This window comes from Mytilus californianus, unplaced genomic scaffold (assembly GCF_021869535.1).
Source record: "Mytilus californianus isolate M0D057914Y unplaced genomic scaffold, xbMytCali1.0.p SCAF_8, whole genome shotgun sequence".
Classification (NCBI taxonomy): Eukaryota; Metazoa; Mollusca; class Bivalvia; order Mytilida; family Mytilidae; genus Mytilus; species Mytilus californianus.
In genome coordinates, this window is record NW_026262734.1 from 57,849,963 (window position 1) to 57,869,833 (window position 19,871).

General features: G+C 40.9%; 1 protein-coding gene across 1 annotated transcript in view; it reads left to right on the plus strand.

Moving 5' to 3' along the window:
• Positions 1-19,871, plus strand: part of LOC127712675 (uncharacterized) — a 137,541-nt gene that overhangs the window by 18,196 nt on the left and 99,474 nt on the right. Inside the window, exons 2-3 of the mRNA XM_052219265.1 lie at positions 103-742; positions 14,663-14,795. Coding sequence (XP_052075225.1) covers positions 110-742; positions 14,663-14,795 — 766 coding nt within the window. The 5' untranslated portion in view covers positions 103-109. The remainder of the gene's footprint in view (positions 1-102; positions 743-14,662; positions 14,796-19,871) is intronic.

The window sequence follows — 19,871 nt, forward strand, 5'->3', positions numbered from 1 at the left end:
CTTTGGCATATAAAATTATAAGCTCGTTTTTTAAATTAAATTTGTTTTTACACCTTTTAGTTGTGTTTGAGCTTAACATTTTCTTCATATTATTATTTTCAGATTAAATATGTTTCCGAATTTTCTTCGGCGCTTCCTCCTAATTACTGAAGTTGCGGTGAATGTTGTTAGAAAATTCATTGAAAGTAAATATCAACCTGACAACTTTAAGACATTCCTCGAGAAAAATAAAACCTTGATCTACCATCTACAGGGTTTTAAAAAAAATGGTTGTTGTACATGTGTCAATATCAATAGGAAAAATATAATTTATAAAAAGCAGTTTGAAAAGCTTTTTATTGACAATGGACAAAACTGTCCAAACGGTGCTACACATTGCCATTGTACGTTTAAAGCTAATCCGAATATTCAGCTGGATGATATTGATCTGACATTGATTGGAACTCTTTTAAAAAATTGTTGTACGTTGGATCAGCAACAAGAAAAATCTGTAACAGTCATACGAGAAATAAGAAATGAAACTGCCCATTATTCTCACAAAAATGACATTGATGGGACAATATTTCGTGACTCGTGGTGCGAAGTTTCGGATGCAAGTGAACATTTGGCTTTGTGCATCGGTGAGAATTATTCAAAAGAAATACTTGACCAAATAAGGCTACTGAGGGCAAGGACATTATCACCAGTTGAGTACACTGATGCATTGAAAGAAATTATTCAATGGCTACGTGACCAAAATGAGGTGAGTTCTTGAAAAATTAATATAGTAGTAAACTTTCTTTTGCAATAGTCCGTTGATATAGGGACTGAAACTAACGAAATCTGGTGAAATACTGTTTTAACTTATGTCTTCAGAATTCAATTACATATTGAAAATATTCTTAGTTCTAACATGACGTTCTTCAAACGCTTTGAGTACACACCCGCGGTAAAATATGAATATATTGTTTGGGCTGTTCCTATCGTACTCCCGCGTAATATGCTTTTTTAAAAATGGGCTATCCGACGTCATAGAACGCTGACGTAAGAATATAAGCATTTTACGGGAAAATACACGCTTGTGAAACCGAAAATAAGCACAACAAGGAAACGTAAACAAACGATGCTAAAATGTAAGACATATAAGTACAATTATCATTTAGATTCATCCAAATCTATCTAAATATGTTATTGTAAATAGTTTAAGCATGTCATTTATTCAGTTTGTTCCGGTCTTTTACTTTAATTTAATAGTGCGTTTATCTATGGGAACGGCAAATAATGCCTTCATCTAGAGCGCTTCGATCCAAAACAATTGCCGTATTTGTCCTATTAGAATCGAAATAATTCATGGGGGCTTGAATATATCGTGATTTTACCACGGGTTGTCCCTTTATGACGTCGGGAAGCTCATTCATAAAAAAGCATATGACGCGGGATTACGAACGGAACAGCCCAAACAATATATTCATATCTTACCACGGATGTGTACTCAAAGCGTATGAAGAACGTCATGTTAGAATTAAGAAATAATTCATGGGGGCTTGAATATATCGTGATTTTACCACGGGTTGTCCCTTTATGCCGATATTTTACCCCTCGCTATCGCTCAGTGAAAAATATTTGTCATAAAGAGCCAACCCGTGGTAAAATCACGATATATTCAAGCCCCCATGAATTATTTCTTAATTCTAACATGACGTCATATGCTTTTTTATGAATGAGCTACCCGACGTCATAGAACGATGACGTGAGAATATAAAAATAAACGATAATTTATTGTTGGCTGTAAAACCTGTCCAAATATGTTGCATTGTTGACTGGAAAAAAATCTAGAAAGAGGAAATTTGTAAAAAAAAAAAAAAAAAAAAAACCCTGTTTATCCAATGGGAAAAGTGTTAAAGAAAACAGTTTTCAAATTGAGATAAATCTGAATAGATTACTTGCTTATTCGAATTTGTACATATCATACTTATCAATTTTAATTCATGGTGTTATTTTTTTACGTCAAACACATAACCCTAATTGTAGATGAAAAACCCAAAGTCCATTATCTGTCAGTATTGCAATAGTAACTTTCGATGCACAGTTGACTTGCTTGTGTGTGATATAAGTCACCATAAGGTGTGTCGGTATAGTCAAAACATGATTAAGGTAGTATTTGTCCCTTCATTTACAGTTATTTGTCACACATGGTAATGTTTTACATCAGTAAGAAGTGACAGGTTTTGGTGGTTAAAGTTTGAACAACAACTGGAAAAAAGAGTGGCAAATGGAACAAAGGACATGTGCGCATAGGGCCCTATTCTGGCCAGAATATTCAGGTGTTACAACATCAGATAAATTATCTGGAACTAAGATTATCCCGTATTTACAATTTTCATTGAGAAAGATTATGTATAACTGTTTACTTCAATTATAATCAAAACAGACATTAATGAAAAGATATTTATCTTTAAATTTTTACAGTTGTATAACTATTCTTATCTTTTTTTAATGACTATCTTCCCTTTTTTCAACTTATCAATTACTTTTATACAATGATATTAAAGCTATAAGATATCTAGCATTACAATTAGTGATTAAACATGACGTTTAACTAAATAATCTACAAAAATAACAGCCAATTTTATTGTAGATAAATTATATGTTGTTTAATCTTATGACCAGTGCACTGAAGAAAGATAAAGTTTAATAGAAATCCGGCATAACATTTTTTTTATAAAAATTCCATTTTCAATCCTTTGAATCAGATATTTAATACACGTGTTTAAATTTAAGGTATTTATAAACCTTTATAAAAAATTTATAATTCAGTTGAAATTTCAACAACAAGTCTTTAGTCTTTGATTTGACCCGATCGTGGTTCAAATGAACCATCACACACAATAAAGGCGAACTCGCTTCCACAACACCACAACAACTGCCTTAGCCATATAAGTAGTGGGAAAAGGCCGATTCTGCGGCACTTTCATTTTCAAGGTAAAATCTAGCATAAATCCAACTCTAGATTTTTACAATGTGAAGGGACCAGCATCCCAATTAGTCTAAGGGTAGAAACAAGAATATGGCTTTTTGTAAACAATTGTAGAGACACCTTAAAGGGGATGTAATCCTAAGAGTAGAAACAAAATATGGCTTTCGTACAAAAGATGGAGGAACTCAGAAGTCCAAAAATCGTAGACAACGATTTTATTAATGATAATGTTTTCGAGGAAAAGGCAAAGGACCAGAGCTTGGAAACCCTGAAATGGAAGGAACACCAAATCGGAGTGATTTATTAAATCCTGGAAGTGGAAGAAGTAGATGGGAAGTTTGGGAGGAGTAAGATCCTCACCTTGAAAAATTGAGAAGGAGAAACGAATAGGGTGTGGGCCTGCAGTATACTGAACAGGGAGAAGGAACCCTTGGAAGGAGCCTTCGTGAGAAGTACAGGCTTAGAAGTCAGCAAAAAGACCAAGCAGTAGTACTTCTCTTGCAACCTTGTGAGAAATTAAGTCAAAAAATTAAATAAATAGAATAAATAAAAAAAAAATTGGGTGGGTGGGGTACAAAAATTTTTCCAATTCGACATTTCTGTCGGATTGGAAAGGTTTTTTTTATGCTTGAAACGGTGTGTGAAGTGAAGCGAAAACAGAATGGTGTGTGACGTTTTTACGGCGCATGCGCATTAAGTTCCTCACTAAAAGTGGTGGAAGGTTGTTGCAGCTGATCTTTCTCATCATAGTAGTTGAGGCAGGTTGTGATATTCCCAAACTCAGCTTCATCAATTTGTTCATCATCAGCCAAAGCAGTACTAATACATTGTTTAACCAAGAATTTTGTGGACATTGCCAATTGCAAGGTGTCGCGGTGTTTTTTCTTCTTTTTCATGATACGCCTTGAGATAAGTGTGAGTACCATCACGCCAGTGGCACTCAAGCAAGCAAGGGACCCTAGGGGAAGGGAGGCTATAATACCTATACCGGTCAAAGCTGAACCCATGGTGCAGCTGGTCAAAATCAAACTGGCTACGGAACACACACCCTGTGCTATAGACACTACTTTGTCGAGTCGTTTGTAGATCTTCAAGGTACGTTGATACTTATGAATATCCACGTTGAGTTGGTCTTCCATACATTCGACTCTGGTCTGCCGGTATCCAGAATCTAAATCATGCATTTATTTATAGGAGCATACCGAGGAGGGGAATGTTTTTGAAGGGCTGTTAGCACCTAAGATCAGACCGGCTCCGTCATGGAATTGCTGACCACGCTTCAAGTAGAGTCCATCACCATAGGTTATCCGGGCGTTTGAGGATTTGAGGTAGAGACCGTTGCCACTAGGTTTCACGGTAAAAACACACCCACCACGTGTTAGGTACAATCCAGGCCCTAAGGCCTTGTTGACGGCTACACCACCCAGACCGCTCAAGGCTCCAACACCCAAGGCAGGTAGAAAGGTATTAGCTATCATGGGAAGTGCCCTCATTGCCAGCCCTGCCAACATGAGTAGGAATCCACCTACTTTTTGTATGTTTTCCTTCATTTGGGTGACACTCAGCTCCAGATTCATACCACCAGTACCTTTCTGAAGGAGCTTAGTAATGTTTTGAACCTGCCGAGAGGTGAGCCACATCTTGTGTTCGCCTTACAGGTTTGCATTGGACAAACGAATGGAGACCGGACAACCTTTCTTGGCAGCCCGTTGTAGTTTATCAGCTTGACCTTTTGTTAAGTTCAAACCATGTTCGTGATAAGTCATTATTTATACCTCACGAAGATGAAAGCGGATGGTGAGATTTTCACCCCTGAAATCGATGGGCCTACCAACTTGATCGGTGAGATACGTTTGCATGCGATTGATGGTTCTCAAAGTCACCGGCAAGTATACTAGATTCTTGGGGGTTTGAATGATCTTCATACCAGGACCGTCTGCGGGAAAGAAGCTGTAGATGGCAGACTGCTGTGTACCATTCACATAACTTCTATGGATGATATCACTATTCACCAGAATGCTATTGATACTGATGATATTTACAATGTGTTCACCTACTGTATAGCCGTCTGTGATCATATCGAACGTGTAAATCTGCCGCTCGAATCCCAAGACGGTGTTGATGCTATTGACAACGTTGAAGTCTACTTGATAGTGTCTGGCGAGGGTCAGCGTTGCTCTTAGGGTCGCCCGGGTGGCATCAATGATGATCTTCTTTTTGTGTTTGTTGAGCCGTAGCTGCCGCTGGATCTCATCGTTGATGTCTTCGATGTCATAGGAACCTGTGCTCAGTGCGATGAGAAACCAGTTGGCACCATTGTCGGTGGAGTAGTAGAAGGAATTGTTACCTGTATGAATGTTGGGGATGGAGTTATAGGTTTCCAGGTTCACCAATGCCATCTCGTAGGTCTTGGATTCCTTGAGTTGCAGTGGGGGGTTGAACCGGGTAAGGATTCGGCTATCGTTTCCAGAGACGATGAAGGAAAACCCATGCTTGGGGTCGGTGTTATTAGCAATTTGCTGCAACAATGTGTTATCCATTTATTTATGGTAGACCATTGTCACATACTTTTGCTTCCACTTTTTGATACCGTCATAGTGCTCCTTGAGTTGTTTACCAGCCTTCACCACAATCGCATAGACTTCGGCGGGGCGACTGGCAAAGAGGAATTGTAGGTGAATTTTATCCATTTTTACTTTTATTACACGGCGTTCATCTTCTGACCATCGGATTCAAACTGCAGGAATCTGTCAGAAATGACAAGTGCAAACGCTTCGGTGTTGGCTGGAACATGGCTGACGAATTCGGCCCGGATCTGAATGTCTACCGTAGATTCTTTGAGACGTTCAGACTGATGACTCACATTGAATACAAACAAGGGGTACAAGTCGATGAAATCCGAGGGATTAATACCACCATTACTGAGAATACTTTCCATGTTGTAGAATTTCTTTCTGAAGTCGGAGACCTCTTTGAACACTCTGGCGATTTTATTTTCGTTAAAAGCTGCATTATAGTCGACTGCTGGATAACGTTCAGCGTTGAGGGTGACATGGATATTTCGCAATCGACAGTGATCAAACACGGCTGCATTCTGAGTTTGATCATCACTTTTGTCGGTTTGGACGGCGACGATGATATATCTAGAATTTTCGCGACCACTCTTGGCAGCTAGGCGCCAGTTAAACTGTGAGGCTTGGGGAACGGTTATGGAATCGCACTGTCTCATGCGAAATCCACAGTGGATCTTAGATTTACTCTGGATGGTTTTGTATAGTTGCATCTTATTTTCGTCTGAGGGGGTGACGTGAGGGACGAACCACGATAGTTTACTCAGGACGATCTTTGCCGGGCAGCTGCTCTCAGAATGGCATTGGCATTTGAATCGCGAACGAGTGAGAGTTCGTGCCTGAACCCGTACACTTTTTTGTTGTAACATGTTGTAATCATTTGGAGGCCCCTTTTTCAACACCTTTTAAGGTTGCATTGGTGGCAGCACTCACGGCCTTACTTCCTAGGGTTTTGTCGCAGAGAAAGTAAACATGCGCCCAGCCAAACTGGCCATTGCGTCAAACAGTCCTCTAACACCGTAGGCGTACTTTCGAGCGTGACCTTTCTTGATTTGCAACATTTATTTATAGGATGCTACGATGAAGCGTGTTATATTCCTCGATGCTGAAATGTCTACCCTTTTTCATAGCATTGATAATCGACAAAATTTCGTTGCGCACACCATTATTTCCTGCTCGGTATGCTGCGGCACACAGTTCCAGGCGATCGAGAAGCTGCTTGAAGTTGGAAGGAAGAAACACGGTTTGTAGCCCACTACCATGTTTATTTTTCTTATATATATGCGACACGATGCCCTTCCATTTGTAGCTCCTACTTGATTTGGGCCCAGACGCTGGATCATAATTTTTATACATTGCAGTTGACATTTTCAGGATGTCTTCATAGGTGCCTCTGGCTCGTATGTTTCAGGACGTTTCTTGATCATGAGTTCCCACAATCCAAGCGGTCCTTTGTATCGCTCCCCATCTACAAAAATGGCATCTCCTTCAATGGTAACGGGTGCATTCCCAATGTAAAATTTACCGTTTTCAGATCTTAGCCCAAAAACATGTTTGGCATCATTCGTTGTCATCATGTGAAGATACTTCCCCGCTTGAGGCCCATAGGTAGGAACTGGAGCCGGTTTGATAGGTAATGGATCGGCAAACTAAGGCGGTGGAGGAGGGAGGGCTGGCACTGCTGCAGGAAGGTCTGCAATCGTTTCGGTGATCTGTGAAGCTGCCTCTCGCTGAGCCTCAACCACAGGCTTGAACACCTTGGAAAGGTCTCGGCTGAGTCCAATCTTGTCTAGACGATGCTGCATATAACTGGCTTGAATCTTCAGCTTGGTGTCTTGCAACTCCCTGACAAGCGCCTCACGCTGTTTAGGTTCGGTAATCTTGATAAACGTCATTTATTTTTGAGATCGAACGCTGTTGAACGCCCCTAAATGTTGATGTGTACGTCCTTAAGCGTTGGTGTGAACGCCCCATAGCGTTGGTGTGAACGCCCCATAGCGTTAGGTGAATCGTTCCTAAGTGCCTTGGGGAAGGTTCAGACGCCTTTCCCAATCGGTAGAGGTACCGTCCGTATCCGCTGCGGCCCCCTTTTTCTTTGCAAGATTGAAGTATTTGCGGCATAGGTCTTTACCAAGGCGGCATGGGTGTGTGCACTGGTGGCCTCGTATCGTCTTGGCAGGGCATTGGTGTTGAGAAAATCGCTCCACCTTACCATACTGGCGGGCAGAGTTCCATGCGTCGAAATCAACTCCACCGCTATAGATCGGGTGGGTGATCACGCGACCACACTTCCAACACATACTCTTCATATCGACTGGGTCCCACTCGAACTTAAATTACAGGGCCACTCAAACTTGCAGGGCTGGGGTTCCTCTCTCTTCATACTCCAGTTCCAGGAAAAAATCTTCGAACTGATCCATTCTTTATCTTATACCTCATAGAACTCATCTAATTTGCATCGGTATTTCCCTGCCGACGTGATATCGATGGTTATGAATCCATAAGGTTGGGACCAGCAATGGTTACACAGAGTGTCAAATTGTTCCTTCGTAAGATCGTTACAGTGATCGCGCCGGATATGGTCGAGATTCTTAGCATCTTGCTGAAAGAGACAGATAAAATTTGCATTTTCTCGGATCGATTGTCGGGGCAGTTTGAAGTTGTTTTGGCACAGGTAGAAATAGTCAACATTATTGTGACGACCACGAACATAGTAGTCTTCACACGTATTTTGCTTGCTCAGCATCAAATCATCAAACACCATAAGGTTTTTGCGGGCGGGGTCCAACTCTCGAGGATCTGGCACATCGCTCCCTTGCTCGAAGAAAAAGGTATCGATTCCATTGGGGCGTCGGGGTGGTGGTAAGAGATCAACCACATCGGTCAACGAATAGGGTGATTTACACTGCAACAGGTTTCGAATATCTTCCTTCGAGATTCCTTTTCCCAGGGCTCGCTGCAGGAGCTGGTAGATGGGTTTGGTGAAGCGATTTTCCAAGAAGATTGTTGAGCAGGATCGTTTTACCACAATCCGATTTTCCAATGATCAACCCTCGGATCGATCGCTGTGGTAGGAGATAGTGGTTGCCTCTCTTGGGGGTATTATCGCTGTAAGAAAGGTTTTCAACGTCCATTTTCTTAAAGAAAGCAATGTTTTGTGTGAAATGTCGAAGGAAGACGGACACTGTGAATCTAGGTGAGACAGTGACCAGCAACGGACGTCGGAGAAAAGTTGGTTACTGTAAGGTTTGCGGTGCCAAAAAGTCCCAAGTTATCGCTACCACAGGTTCCGGGTTCATGAACAAAATGATAAACCGGTTGCCTGTAGAAATGCTTTTGCCAGGGCATAATTTCACCGGACCGGGAACTAAGCTTAGCAAGCGACTCCTCCCCGATAGTACACCGAAGTCCTTGTCCAAACCCATCAATCGAGTCGATCAGGCTGCATATCACCACGATCTCTGCTATGCTCAGCATAGGAATACCGCTTCACGAAACTAAACCTGTGACAAAGCGATGCTAGCTTCACTCGATACTATTTCCAATCCCAACCTGCGAGAAAGAATGGATCGTAGCATCGTCAGACCCATCATCGGTACCAAAGCAAGATTCGGGCTGGGTGTTAAAAAAAAGTTCGCTGGACCGATGAGTTAGCTGAGGAGTTGCACAAACCCGTTCGACGCAAGTTTCAGTTACGCCTTGTGAAAGTGGGTGGTGTGGATGAAACCTGGGCGGCCGACCTTGATGATATGAGTGCCTTCTCTCGTGATAACAAAGGATTCAAATTCATTCTGAGCATTATTGATGTGTTCTCCAAATACGGTTGGTTAATACCCTTCAAAAACAAGAAAGGTGTGACGGTGCGGGATGCCTTCCAAACAGTGTTCAAAGAGCGCGTTCCCGATAAATTGTGGACAGACAAAGGTACCGAGTTCTACAACAAGGATGTAAAGCAGCTGCTCCAAAAGCATGCTATTGAGCTCTACTCTACTGAGAATGAGGAGACGTCGAGTGTTGTCGAGCGCTGGAATCGCACCATGAAAGAGAAGATGTTCAAATATTTCTCGGCCAACTCTACACGCACCAACATCAATGTTTTGGATGATCTTGTTCACCAGTACAACACCGCCAAACATAGTTCCATTAAAATGACTCCTGTGCTTGAAAGCCTCAAGGAACATGAAAACAAGGTGTATTGGAATTTGTATGGAGACCTCCCTCCCATACAGCAGGCACGGTTTCGTATAGGTGATAAGGTTCGAATCACTAAGAAGAAAGGCACATTTGAGAAGGGTTACACACCCGGTGGACTGAAGAGGTGTTTACCGTCTCCCAAGTTTTGGGTACGCAGCCGCCCATCTATATATTCATATCCAAATCCTGCAGCATTCACCAAAGGGATGCGCGCTTTCTTGCATGAGATCTAAACTTATCCATTTATTTATAGAGTGAGAAAATTGTATCTTCCAGCGATTTTCCAGTCGCCAACACTTTCAACACAAATAGGCAAAAGTAACCACACACCACCGAGCCTCGCTGCTGTAACTCATCTGTGCTATAACGAATTTCAGGCTGTAAGTAGTTCACCATCTCTGCAGGTGGTGGTAATCCATAAGAGTCGAAGTAATACTTTACCGGTCCACGTTTATACCAGAAAGTCCAATGCGTTCCAGGACCCTCCCAGCTATCGTGATTCAAGATTCCACATTCGATGCGGCGCGGGCTGGGTGGTAGGGTATCTCGCATAAACACCCCTCTGCAACTTGGGATTCTTAGGGCTGTGACGGCTCTCTCCAATTCCTTATTCGACAGAGGCTTGTGGGGAAGAACTTAATTGTGCACTTCGAGGTATTTCATTCTTTTCTGAGTTTTACCCATACTTTATTTATAGCAGGCAGTGTTGCTCCTCGATTTTATAATGTCCGTGATCAAGGGTGCTTATTCCGTCGGGGAGAATGTGTCGCTTGGTATCTTTGGCTGAGGGAGCGACTTTGTTAATTTCCTGGGTGTAGATCTGATGGTGGTGACTGTGGATGATATTCATTGACTTGTGAATCTCTTGCTGGGTGTCTAGACATCTCTTATACTCATCGAATGTGATGTTGCGTTCAATCACATTCCTCTTGACCCCCTTTGCTCTCTTGATGGTGCCACCATTATCCATGTTGTAAGAGTATAACTTGGGTCGGAGCCCCAACAATTCAGTCATACTCTTACCACCACACTCGTCTTTGAACATACCAATCACCTTCTTGTTCACATCTACTGGAATTCCCTAGGGGTGACCGGATGTGGGGGTGATGTCCTTGTAAAAATCAGCTGTTGTGTACTCATAGGCTAAACTGTCAGTGTCTGTAAAAAGTAGGCGCGCGTTGTCACCGTACGTCTTCCGCATGAAATTGTAGTGGAAGTCGTACATAAGGATCTTTGAGATGTCCAGGATGCACGCCCCCAAGAAGATGGGTTTGTCGAACTTGAGTTTGGTCCTCTTCATGTGGACGGCTACCAGTTTCTCGTGAAACACAACCCTTCGATCGAAATTGGGTTTGGCTACAAGCTTCAGTGCTTGTTTCTCAGTGGTGACCAGTCGGACATCGATCCTCTTGCGGATGTTCTCCATGGTTTTGAAAAACATTGAGTTATTCATCAGCTGAAGAAATCCTTTTCGGCGTCGTTCTTGGCCACAGCCCTGAGTCCGGTGTTTTTGTCGATGTACGGTTTGAGCCACGCTGATTGTCTGAATCCAATGGTGCGATGGACCTTGGTGAGCTTCATCCCCCGCGCCATGTACATCTTGAGGTTTCGATGGTGGAGGGTGTACTTGACGCGCTTGTTCAGATGAGGTGTCAGTTTGTGCACCTTCTCGATCTCCACATTTTCAGGCGCCAGAGGGTAGTTGTTGTGATCATCGTGGAGCTCTTGATGATACTCTAGGTCACATTCCACCATAGCCCCATGCCCGTGATCGTCTGGGTAGTCTAGGATTTGGTCGATCTCCTCCGGCTTCATCCATTCAAAATCTCCCGTGGGTAAGGGTTCTGCCATGGCCCAGCCGTACAGGTTGTTGGCGTCCAGGTAGGCCAGGTACTTGATGGGTTGCGCCGCATCGTAGTTGGTCATGTATGGAATTGTTGGCCTTTCCATATCGATGGGAGACCATAGCCACGCCTCCCCTAGTCGCATTCTCAAACATCATCAGCATGTCTGGGTCTGAGAGGAGTTCCAAACGGACCCTGGTGAATTTTAGCGCCGCGTCGTAAGCGAGTCCGGGGCTGTGAAGTAGTGTGCGGGATCAAGCTTGTAGTTTACCATACAGATATCCCTAAAATTCTCGAAGACATCCTCCAGTATGGCTACATCACTTTCCAGGTAGAGATTGTGATAGTCCCGCATCGTCTGACAGCCAAATTCCTTGAACACCTGCTGGGCGTGCTCATAGTCATCGTCACTGATATCTGTGCCGTTGAGTTTGCTGAAAAACTCCTTGGGTGGAAGTTGTGTTTCCTCTAGCTTGGTAGGTCCATCCATGTAATCGTAGGGGTACACTCCCTTCCTGATCATCAGTTCTGAGCGTTCGCCGAAGCATTTCTGTGTTGCCTTGAACTTGTCCGTCGTAAGATTTCCCGCCAAGGTTTCAAGGGAGTTGGGCATAAACCTGCATGAGTCGATGAACCTCATCTCCAGGGTCTTATCCACCTTCTTTGAGAAGCTGATGTAGGTTTCGTCTGTGCTTGGGATGCAGTTGAGCTTCCCTTCCCCGAATCGTAATTCCTTCACGAACAGATGCGCGTCATATTTGCTGAGATTATGAAACACGATGGGAACAAAGATGGGAAGTTTGAATGCTAGGTTGCACTTTCTGTGTGCTGCACCACGATACTTACCCGTGAGGTGATCGTGGTCGCAAACCTTGTCCATATCCAATGCCTCGTCGCAAATGTGACAGTGTGTGCTCGCTGTAAAACTCTCCTTGTCGTTGTCGGTCATCACCATCGTACGCTCTTTACCATAGATTTTACCGATTTCCCGAAACTTCCTTCTCCATACATTCGACGAAGTGCTTGGCCGCATCCTCCCCACAGTAGACGACTAAATCTGTGTAGTCGCCGTGGACGTATTTCACACGGTAGCAGAACCCTGATGGCTGGTGTAGCTGATACGCCTTCGTGTAGGCTCTCGATAAATTGGGCTGACAGGTGTCCATCTTTTCCGTAAAGCACTCAAAGTCTGCGTAGATGATGAATGGAACCCTCATCTGACGTTTGTGATTTTGGAAGCTGACGGGGGTTCCTGCTTCCGGCATCTCAATTCTGACCGCCTTCTTCTGACCGCAGTATTCCATATGATCGTCCAAGATGTCTTGTCTGGAAAAGTTGCACAGACACCTGCGGCAAAAGAAAAGCTCATGACCATGCTCTGTAACTTGCGAGCTCAAGAGTCGTGATATGCTCTTGATCCAGCAGTAGTGCTGTTTGTTAGTGTCGGTCAGGAACAGGAGGTCTACATGTTGCGCGCCGGTGTTCTTCGATATTCTCAGGGGATATAGTTTGAGATCCTCCTCTTCATCTTCGCCTTTCTTCACGGCATCAAAGCCGAAGACGTTGATGTTGAGGTTCGCATTCCGGGTCTCGAATTTGTCGATCGCCTTGAGGGAGACCGGTAACTCAATGCCGTCGAACTTGAGCTCGTTTTCCCACTTCTTGTACTGACCTACCCGCTTGGTGCAATTTTTGTCCACTTCTTCGTGATGTAGGGCTGAGAGAATAGCCCAGCGAAAGCATTGATCATCCTTGTTTTGCTCATTGATGATTGCTTTCCTCCTGGCAAGCTCCGATAGGAGTGGTATGTAGGAGCTGCCGGCAAGTGGTTTAAATTTGTTCAGGTGGATTTCAAGATGCTCGATGTGATCAAATACCCACCCACTACCCTCACGCATATAGTTTGCCATACTCTCCTTGATCTTCGCCACCATGACCGGAATCTCGAAATCTAGGTCCGTTGATTCGGTTATTGTTACCACAAATGATCTGAAGGATGGGGTGGCGTATGTGCTATCTCCGATCGCTGGGTTCGTTCTGACCAATTCCAATCTCACCACTAGCTGTACCTTCTTTTGGACGAGGGCATCTTCGATTGTGTTTGTGATGGTGTTGCGACTTATCTGGAAAAACGTCTCCAAATCATGCTGCTTGAGTGGTTCAATGGTGACTGTGCCAAATACACCTTTCAATGCATCGCGTCGGTCGACAATTTTGATTTCCTCTTCGACGGGTGCATTTTCAATGACCTTCTTCACCAGTTCGACCAGGTCAGCTCTCACTAGTCGGGAGTACTTGGTGAAACCACGTCTTTTGGCGATGGTCCTCAGCTTCTTCTTGGTAAAACCCTCTTCGCGGGTACATTTATGGGCGGTTTTGTCCTCGATTAACTTCACCAATTTCCCCTTGGAGAGCCTGCTATACCCTTTCAGACCCTCCTTCTTCGCGGTTTGTCGAAGCTCCTTCATGGTATCTTTCACCACGATCTTCCCTCCAACTGGGGTATCCTCATCCTCCTGCTGGCGTGGTTCTTTACTGAGTCTCCAACAGAGCCCATCTTTCCCCGGTTTACTGTTGCAAAACTGCCCCTTCTTCCTTTTCAGTGGAGCACCACAAGTTTTGGGTTCTTCATTCTCAAGAAAGAAATCTTTGAACTGATCCATATTCATATCAACACTATTGGATGCCAACTCATTATTTATTTCAATTTCATCCATCTCACTTGTAGCAACACGGTCCTTTGTGGTGTCTGTACAATTGTTTGTAAAAGCCATTTTTATTTCTTTCCTTAGGATTACATCCCCTTTAAGGTGTCTCTTCAATCGTTTACAAAAAGTCATATTTTTTTTTCTACCCTTAGGCTTATTGGGATGCTGGTCCGTTTACATGGTAAAAATCTAGATTTTACCTTGAAAATGAAAGTGCCGCAGAATCAGCCTTTTTCCACTACTCATATATGTTTTTTATGTCGACAAATGTTTGCATTGGTATATCATGGATGTTAGCAGAGTTTCAATTTTTGAGTTATATGACAATATCCAAGCGAATTGACACACATAGTCGTAAACGCTACGCATAATATCGAGTATATTTTTTAGAATGACTCAAAGATACTTCATCGGATCGACAGTATGGAAAAAACAATTTTAGAAGAAATGAAAAATAGATCATCAATTGAAAATCGTCCAACTACAGAAGTAATAGCTCTGGACGAAACCGAATGTAAAACAGGTACTATAACTTTCAAAATTACCTAGTGCTATATACATAAATACTTTACCTTAGTCTGATATTCCTTTCACAATGATTTATATTTATCAACATCTTGCCTCACCACTTCACTTTACAAAATAGAAGAAACATCTATATACTTGATCCGGAGATTTTTTTTATATGATCTTCAAATGAAGAAACAAGTTCATGTTCTTCTTTAGAGATATTGTTCAATATATTCTAAGCTAATAATGCTTATAATGCAAACAAAAACAACTATTACATTCAAAAATCTGCAATGTAATTGTTGTGTTATAACATTAAGTAAAACCATAGGGTTTTGTAGATGAGCGCATGCAGAATTGCGTAGATCATTTATATTTCATAAAAACTCCCTTTTCATTTTTTCTCATAAACAACAGTGTGAATGGGGTGAAAATTCAGAGTAAGTCAGTTTTTTTGGGAAAGGGGATAAATGCACTTATGAAGAATTTGTATTATGTCATTAAGAAAAACAAACTTAAACAACTTAAACAGTATATTAAATGTGAAGGTTCTACAAAGTTACAGTCTCGATAGGTAATCTTTGGACTACCAATGGTGAAAGAGTCGCGAATGGAACAAAAGACATGTGTGCTTAGGGCCTTATTTTGCCGTAAAAATTGAGGTGTTACAAAATAGGATGCTATATCCGTAATTATGATTAGCGCATATTTAAAATTTTTAGTGAGGCAGATACTAAGTAATATGTAACTGTGTACTTCATCAACGCAATTATTATCAAAACAAGAACAATGTACAGTGCTTTTTCGTCCTTCCCTACACCTATGTCACACTAATCAGGCTCTCCATAATTCTAATATCACGGCTTTGAGACAAGAACATGCATTATCAGCTACGTCACAATGTCTGAGGAAAAGTTATCAGCGACGTCCCAATGAGTGAGGAGACGTTATCAAGCTTGCATTCGTCAAGCGTAAAACTGTTTAAGAAAAGTAACAGTAATTTATTTCTAATTGTTACTGGACTTAACAGTCCGAGAGGGTAATAAATTCGTGAGGAATGTTTAAAAGTTCACGCTTGGTTACTATTTTCTCGTTGTTTCATTTCCAAAATCTCTGTTTCTTCATCTGTATCGAGTAAGTTTTCTGAAGTCAACTCTCTGAGATTAGATCCAGCTTTTTCATTAATGTACGAGTTGCTTTGAAATGAACAATGGCGTCATCTCTTGTGTTTAAGCTAGACAATATGTTGTCAACATACAAATCCCTTTCTAATAATTTCGTTGTTATATTGTCGATTTGCTGTCAACGTTTTCAAAACGTGGCATTTAGAATGAAAAGTGACCAAGTTGCTCCAAATAGTACCTAATTAAATCTGTATTCAATCAAATGGCTATCAGGATCTGATGGATTGCTTAGACATAGAAAACAGATGACATCCCTGTCGTCTTCGTGTAGTCCAACGTGTATAAAAGCTTTTTCGATGTCCGTTGTTATGGCATAACTGTTGAGTCGATTTGATTGGTTTTTGGTGTTTTAACGCCACTTTTAAGGAATAAAACCACTAATTAATGGTCCCATTGCTTTCTATGTTAAATTCCTTAATTTCAAGCTTTCACAGCTCTTTCGTTTTAAGTTCAAATAAAGTGACACTCATTCCATGTCAAAACAATACTTTCTGGTTACCCTTGCTGGAAAAATCATCATACCTTTAATTGCATATAAGACCGCACTGGTTCCCGGAAGTTCGGAAGTACAAAAACAGGTACTGCAGATCTGAGAATCAGGCAATAAATGCCCTCCTGTTTCAATTTCATAAAACTTTTTTATTATTTGATATAATCATTCCACAAAGGTTCTACAATGGTCCACAGTCATTAAGCTTTCATTTGATACCAAAATTACCCAGATATTTTACAAATTTTAAAAGTTACAGCTATGCGTAGGAACTATTTTGTTTGAAATATGTACTACTTTCTTGTATGTTCTTTCAGACCGGGCCCGAATTAGTGGTTCTATACCTATAACAGCACTTTTGCTCAAATAACAGGATTTCAATGCATCAGTCATGTTCCACAATCATTTCTGAGTATGTTTTTAAAATTTCACTTGTTTATATTAGACGGTTACTGAAAAAAATTGAAAAAACTAAGTCCCCAATTTCTGCTGATTCTCATTACAAAAGTCTTTAAAATTGGGTAGTTCACCAGACACATTGATCATCAAAATTGAATATCTAAAAAGGTTTAAAGTGTAATTTTTTCTCATTATTAGCTCACCGTATGCCTTACCTCATCAAACTAGCCAATAAAATTCTAAAAATATATCTTTTAAATTTAAATTAAATTGATTTTAATTTGAAATTTTTGTTAAAAAATGTTAAAGTTCCAGATCTTATGCCAATTTTATTGCCAATCAACTATTTTTGTTTAAATAAAAAGTTGTTAAATGGAAAGAATAATTTATCTTGAGATTAAACTACCATATGTCACTTTAAATCCAATTAATAATCAGCTCTCAGGATGTATTTGCCTCAGCAGGTATAAATTCTAAACCATGTATCAGAACAGAGGTAGGGGTCTAATTTAAGGCTATAATTGTTAAAAAATAAAATATTGTACATATTCTAATGGTTTTTATTGGAGAGTAATAGTTTGACAAGCAGAAGAAGTCAGTTCAAGCAGTTTTAAGGGGAATAATGACTCGCAAAAGAAGTAAGTTGTCAAAAATTCATGGTTTCAAAAAGGGTTATGTCCCTTGGAATAAAGGTAAAAAAATTGAATTTATCAAAATATCTAAGAAAAATCAGTTTTGTCGGCATTCTCAAAGTGTCTTTGACCGCAGAGTAAGACAAAGTTCAAATGGTATATTGACAATTGAAAATGTTGATGGAACTCCTGTCGAACAGGTCATCCTTCGGCCAAAGCCCCAGAATCTTGATGTAGTTGACAAGTACCTTCAGGCTGCTAATAACTCTTCTGATGCTTGTCCCAATAAATTGTACACTCCTAAACATGTAGAATCACTTTTCAATTCTGAAATTAGAAACCATATACTTTATAACTCAGATTGTGAAGGTGACTTAAAATTTGATGTAGAAAATGAAAAACAGTGGGGTTGCGTTTGGCGTGAAAGGCTAAAATGCCAAAAATGTGATTTTGTTAGCAAATATTACAGATTGTATGATGTTGTTGAAACAAACAAAAGAGGTCCAAAGTCAGCAAAGCTGAATATTCAGATTCAGTGTGGTCTGATAACTTCCCCGATCTCAAATAAAAACTTTAGAGACATTCTTATGATTTCTAATATGGTTCCACCTTCCTCATCTGGCATGCAAAAGACTGCAAACAAAGTTGCAAAACAGGTAGAGGAATTGAATAAAGCAAGTATGCAAGACATAAGGAGAAATTTGGTTGAGGAAAATAAATTATGTGGTCTATCTAATGAAAAACTTGTAAGAGTTGAATCGGACTGTCGCTATAACAACCCTTTCATAAATAGCGGCACTACACCGTTTCAAGCTGGTACTCAGGTTGTGTGCACAATGTCGGAAAATAATACTTCGACCAAACAAATTGTGTCACTATTTACGGGTAATAAACTCTGTAGTGTTGCTACTAGGTTGAGAGGGAAGGGTATTGAAATTATATGTCCAAATCATGGAGGTGTGTGCACAGCAAATATAGCTGAAGATGCCTCCATTGGTAATGAGGCAGTATACAGTAGTTCTTGTGCAACCGAGATCAGTGATTACTTGAAAATCTCCCATATAACAACTGATGGTGATAGTAAATCATATCAAGGTGTCAAACAAGTTCACGGTATCAATGTTGAAGCACTTCGTGATGTTCGACATTTATCAGCAACTATGAAACGGGCTATTACAAGGTGCACATTTAGTCCGGATCTTTTTTCTGGTGCAAAGAAGGCCAATCTCAAGAATAGATTTGCACTTGATATTAAAGCAAGGTGTGTTGCAGAATTAAATCAAAGCTTTACTGTGCATCAGGGTGAACTGTATAAAGTTAAGCAGCACATGCCTGAAGTAATTAAAAAGGTTATTGTGGATCCTCTTGTAAGGTTAACTCCTATGTGTGTGCTGGTTTGCCTTCAAATCATTGGATAAAGAATTTTATTCCAAACGGTAGCACATGTAGAATGACATGTGATGATGAAGTCAAAGTTGAAAACTGTATAAGAATTTTACTCGGTACCAATAGTTTAAATATTGTACGGTTTCTTACCTCGACACAAAAAAGTGAAGCTTTCAATCGTGCACTAAGTCGTTGCAATCCGAAGAATGTGACTTTTTCCAGAAACTTCCCAGGACGTGCACATGCTGCAGTTCACATGAGAAATCATAGATTTGCAAATTCTCTTCTCCTGCTCACTGAAGAGCTTGGTGTTAAAATCACAGCACCAAAAGTACTCATGAATCTGAAACAGAGAGATAGGCATGAATTATACATGTACAAATATCGACGCAGTCATGTTGCAAAGTTGAAACGTGCAATCAGTCGAAACAGAAAGTATCGTTTGCATGCTTCGATACATTATTCGCAGCCTGTATTTTATCGCAAAGGCATGGCTGATCCAAATTATGATAAAAATTGTATGAAAAGAATGTGTGTTACCCATGACAAGTCATATCCAAAGCGACAACCCAGAAAGCATTAATTTTCAGCATGCCCTGTTTGATTGTATAAAATTACTTGTAAATATTGAATATTCTGTATATGGATTGTTAATTTTACTTTTATTTCTACCTTTACAGATTTTATAACATGCAGTCTTTGTACGGTTCGTGCTTTTTACAGCGCAGTGGATAAATTCCACTGCAAACTTGTCGGTCCATATTCACATGATGTGGTTCATAAGATAGGTGCCCAGGGTTCACACAATGGGGTTGGTGACATAAATGTGACACATCCATTAAATGTTCTGACAGTTCAAAATTGTTATTGAAGATCATGTATGCAAATCTATGGCTAAGGACAGTTTTTTTCTTCTCTTCCCATGGCATTTTTACAGACAGGGTTGAATATTTTTGCCCCTTCCCTCCCAGATCACAGGTCCAACAGTTGTGTGGACC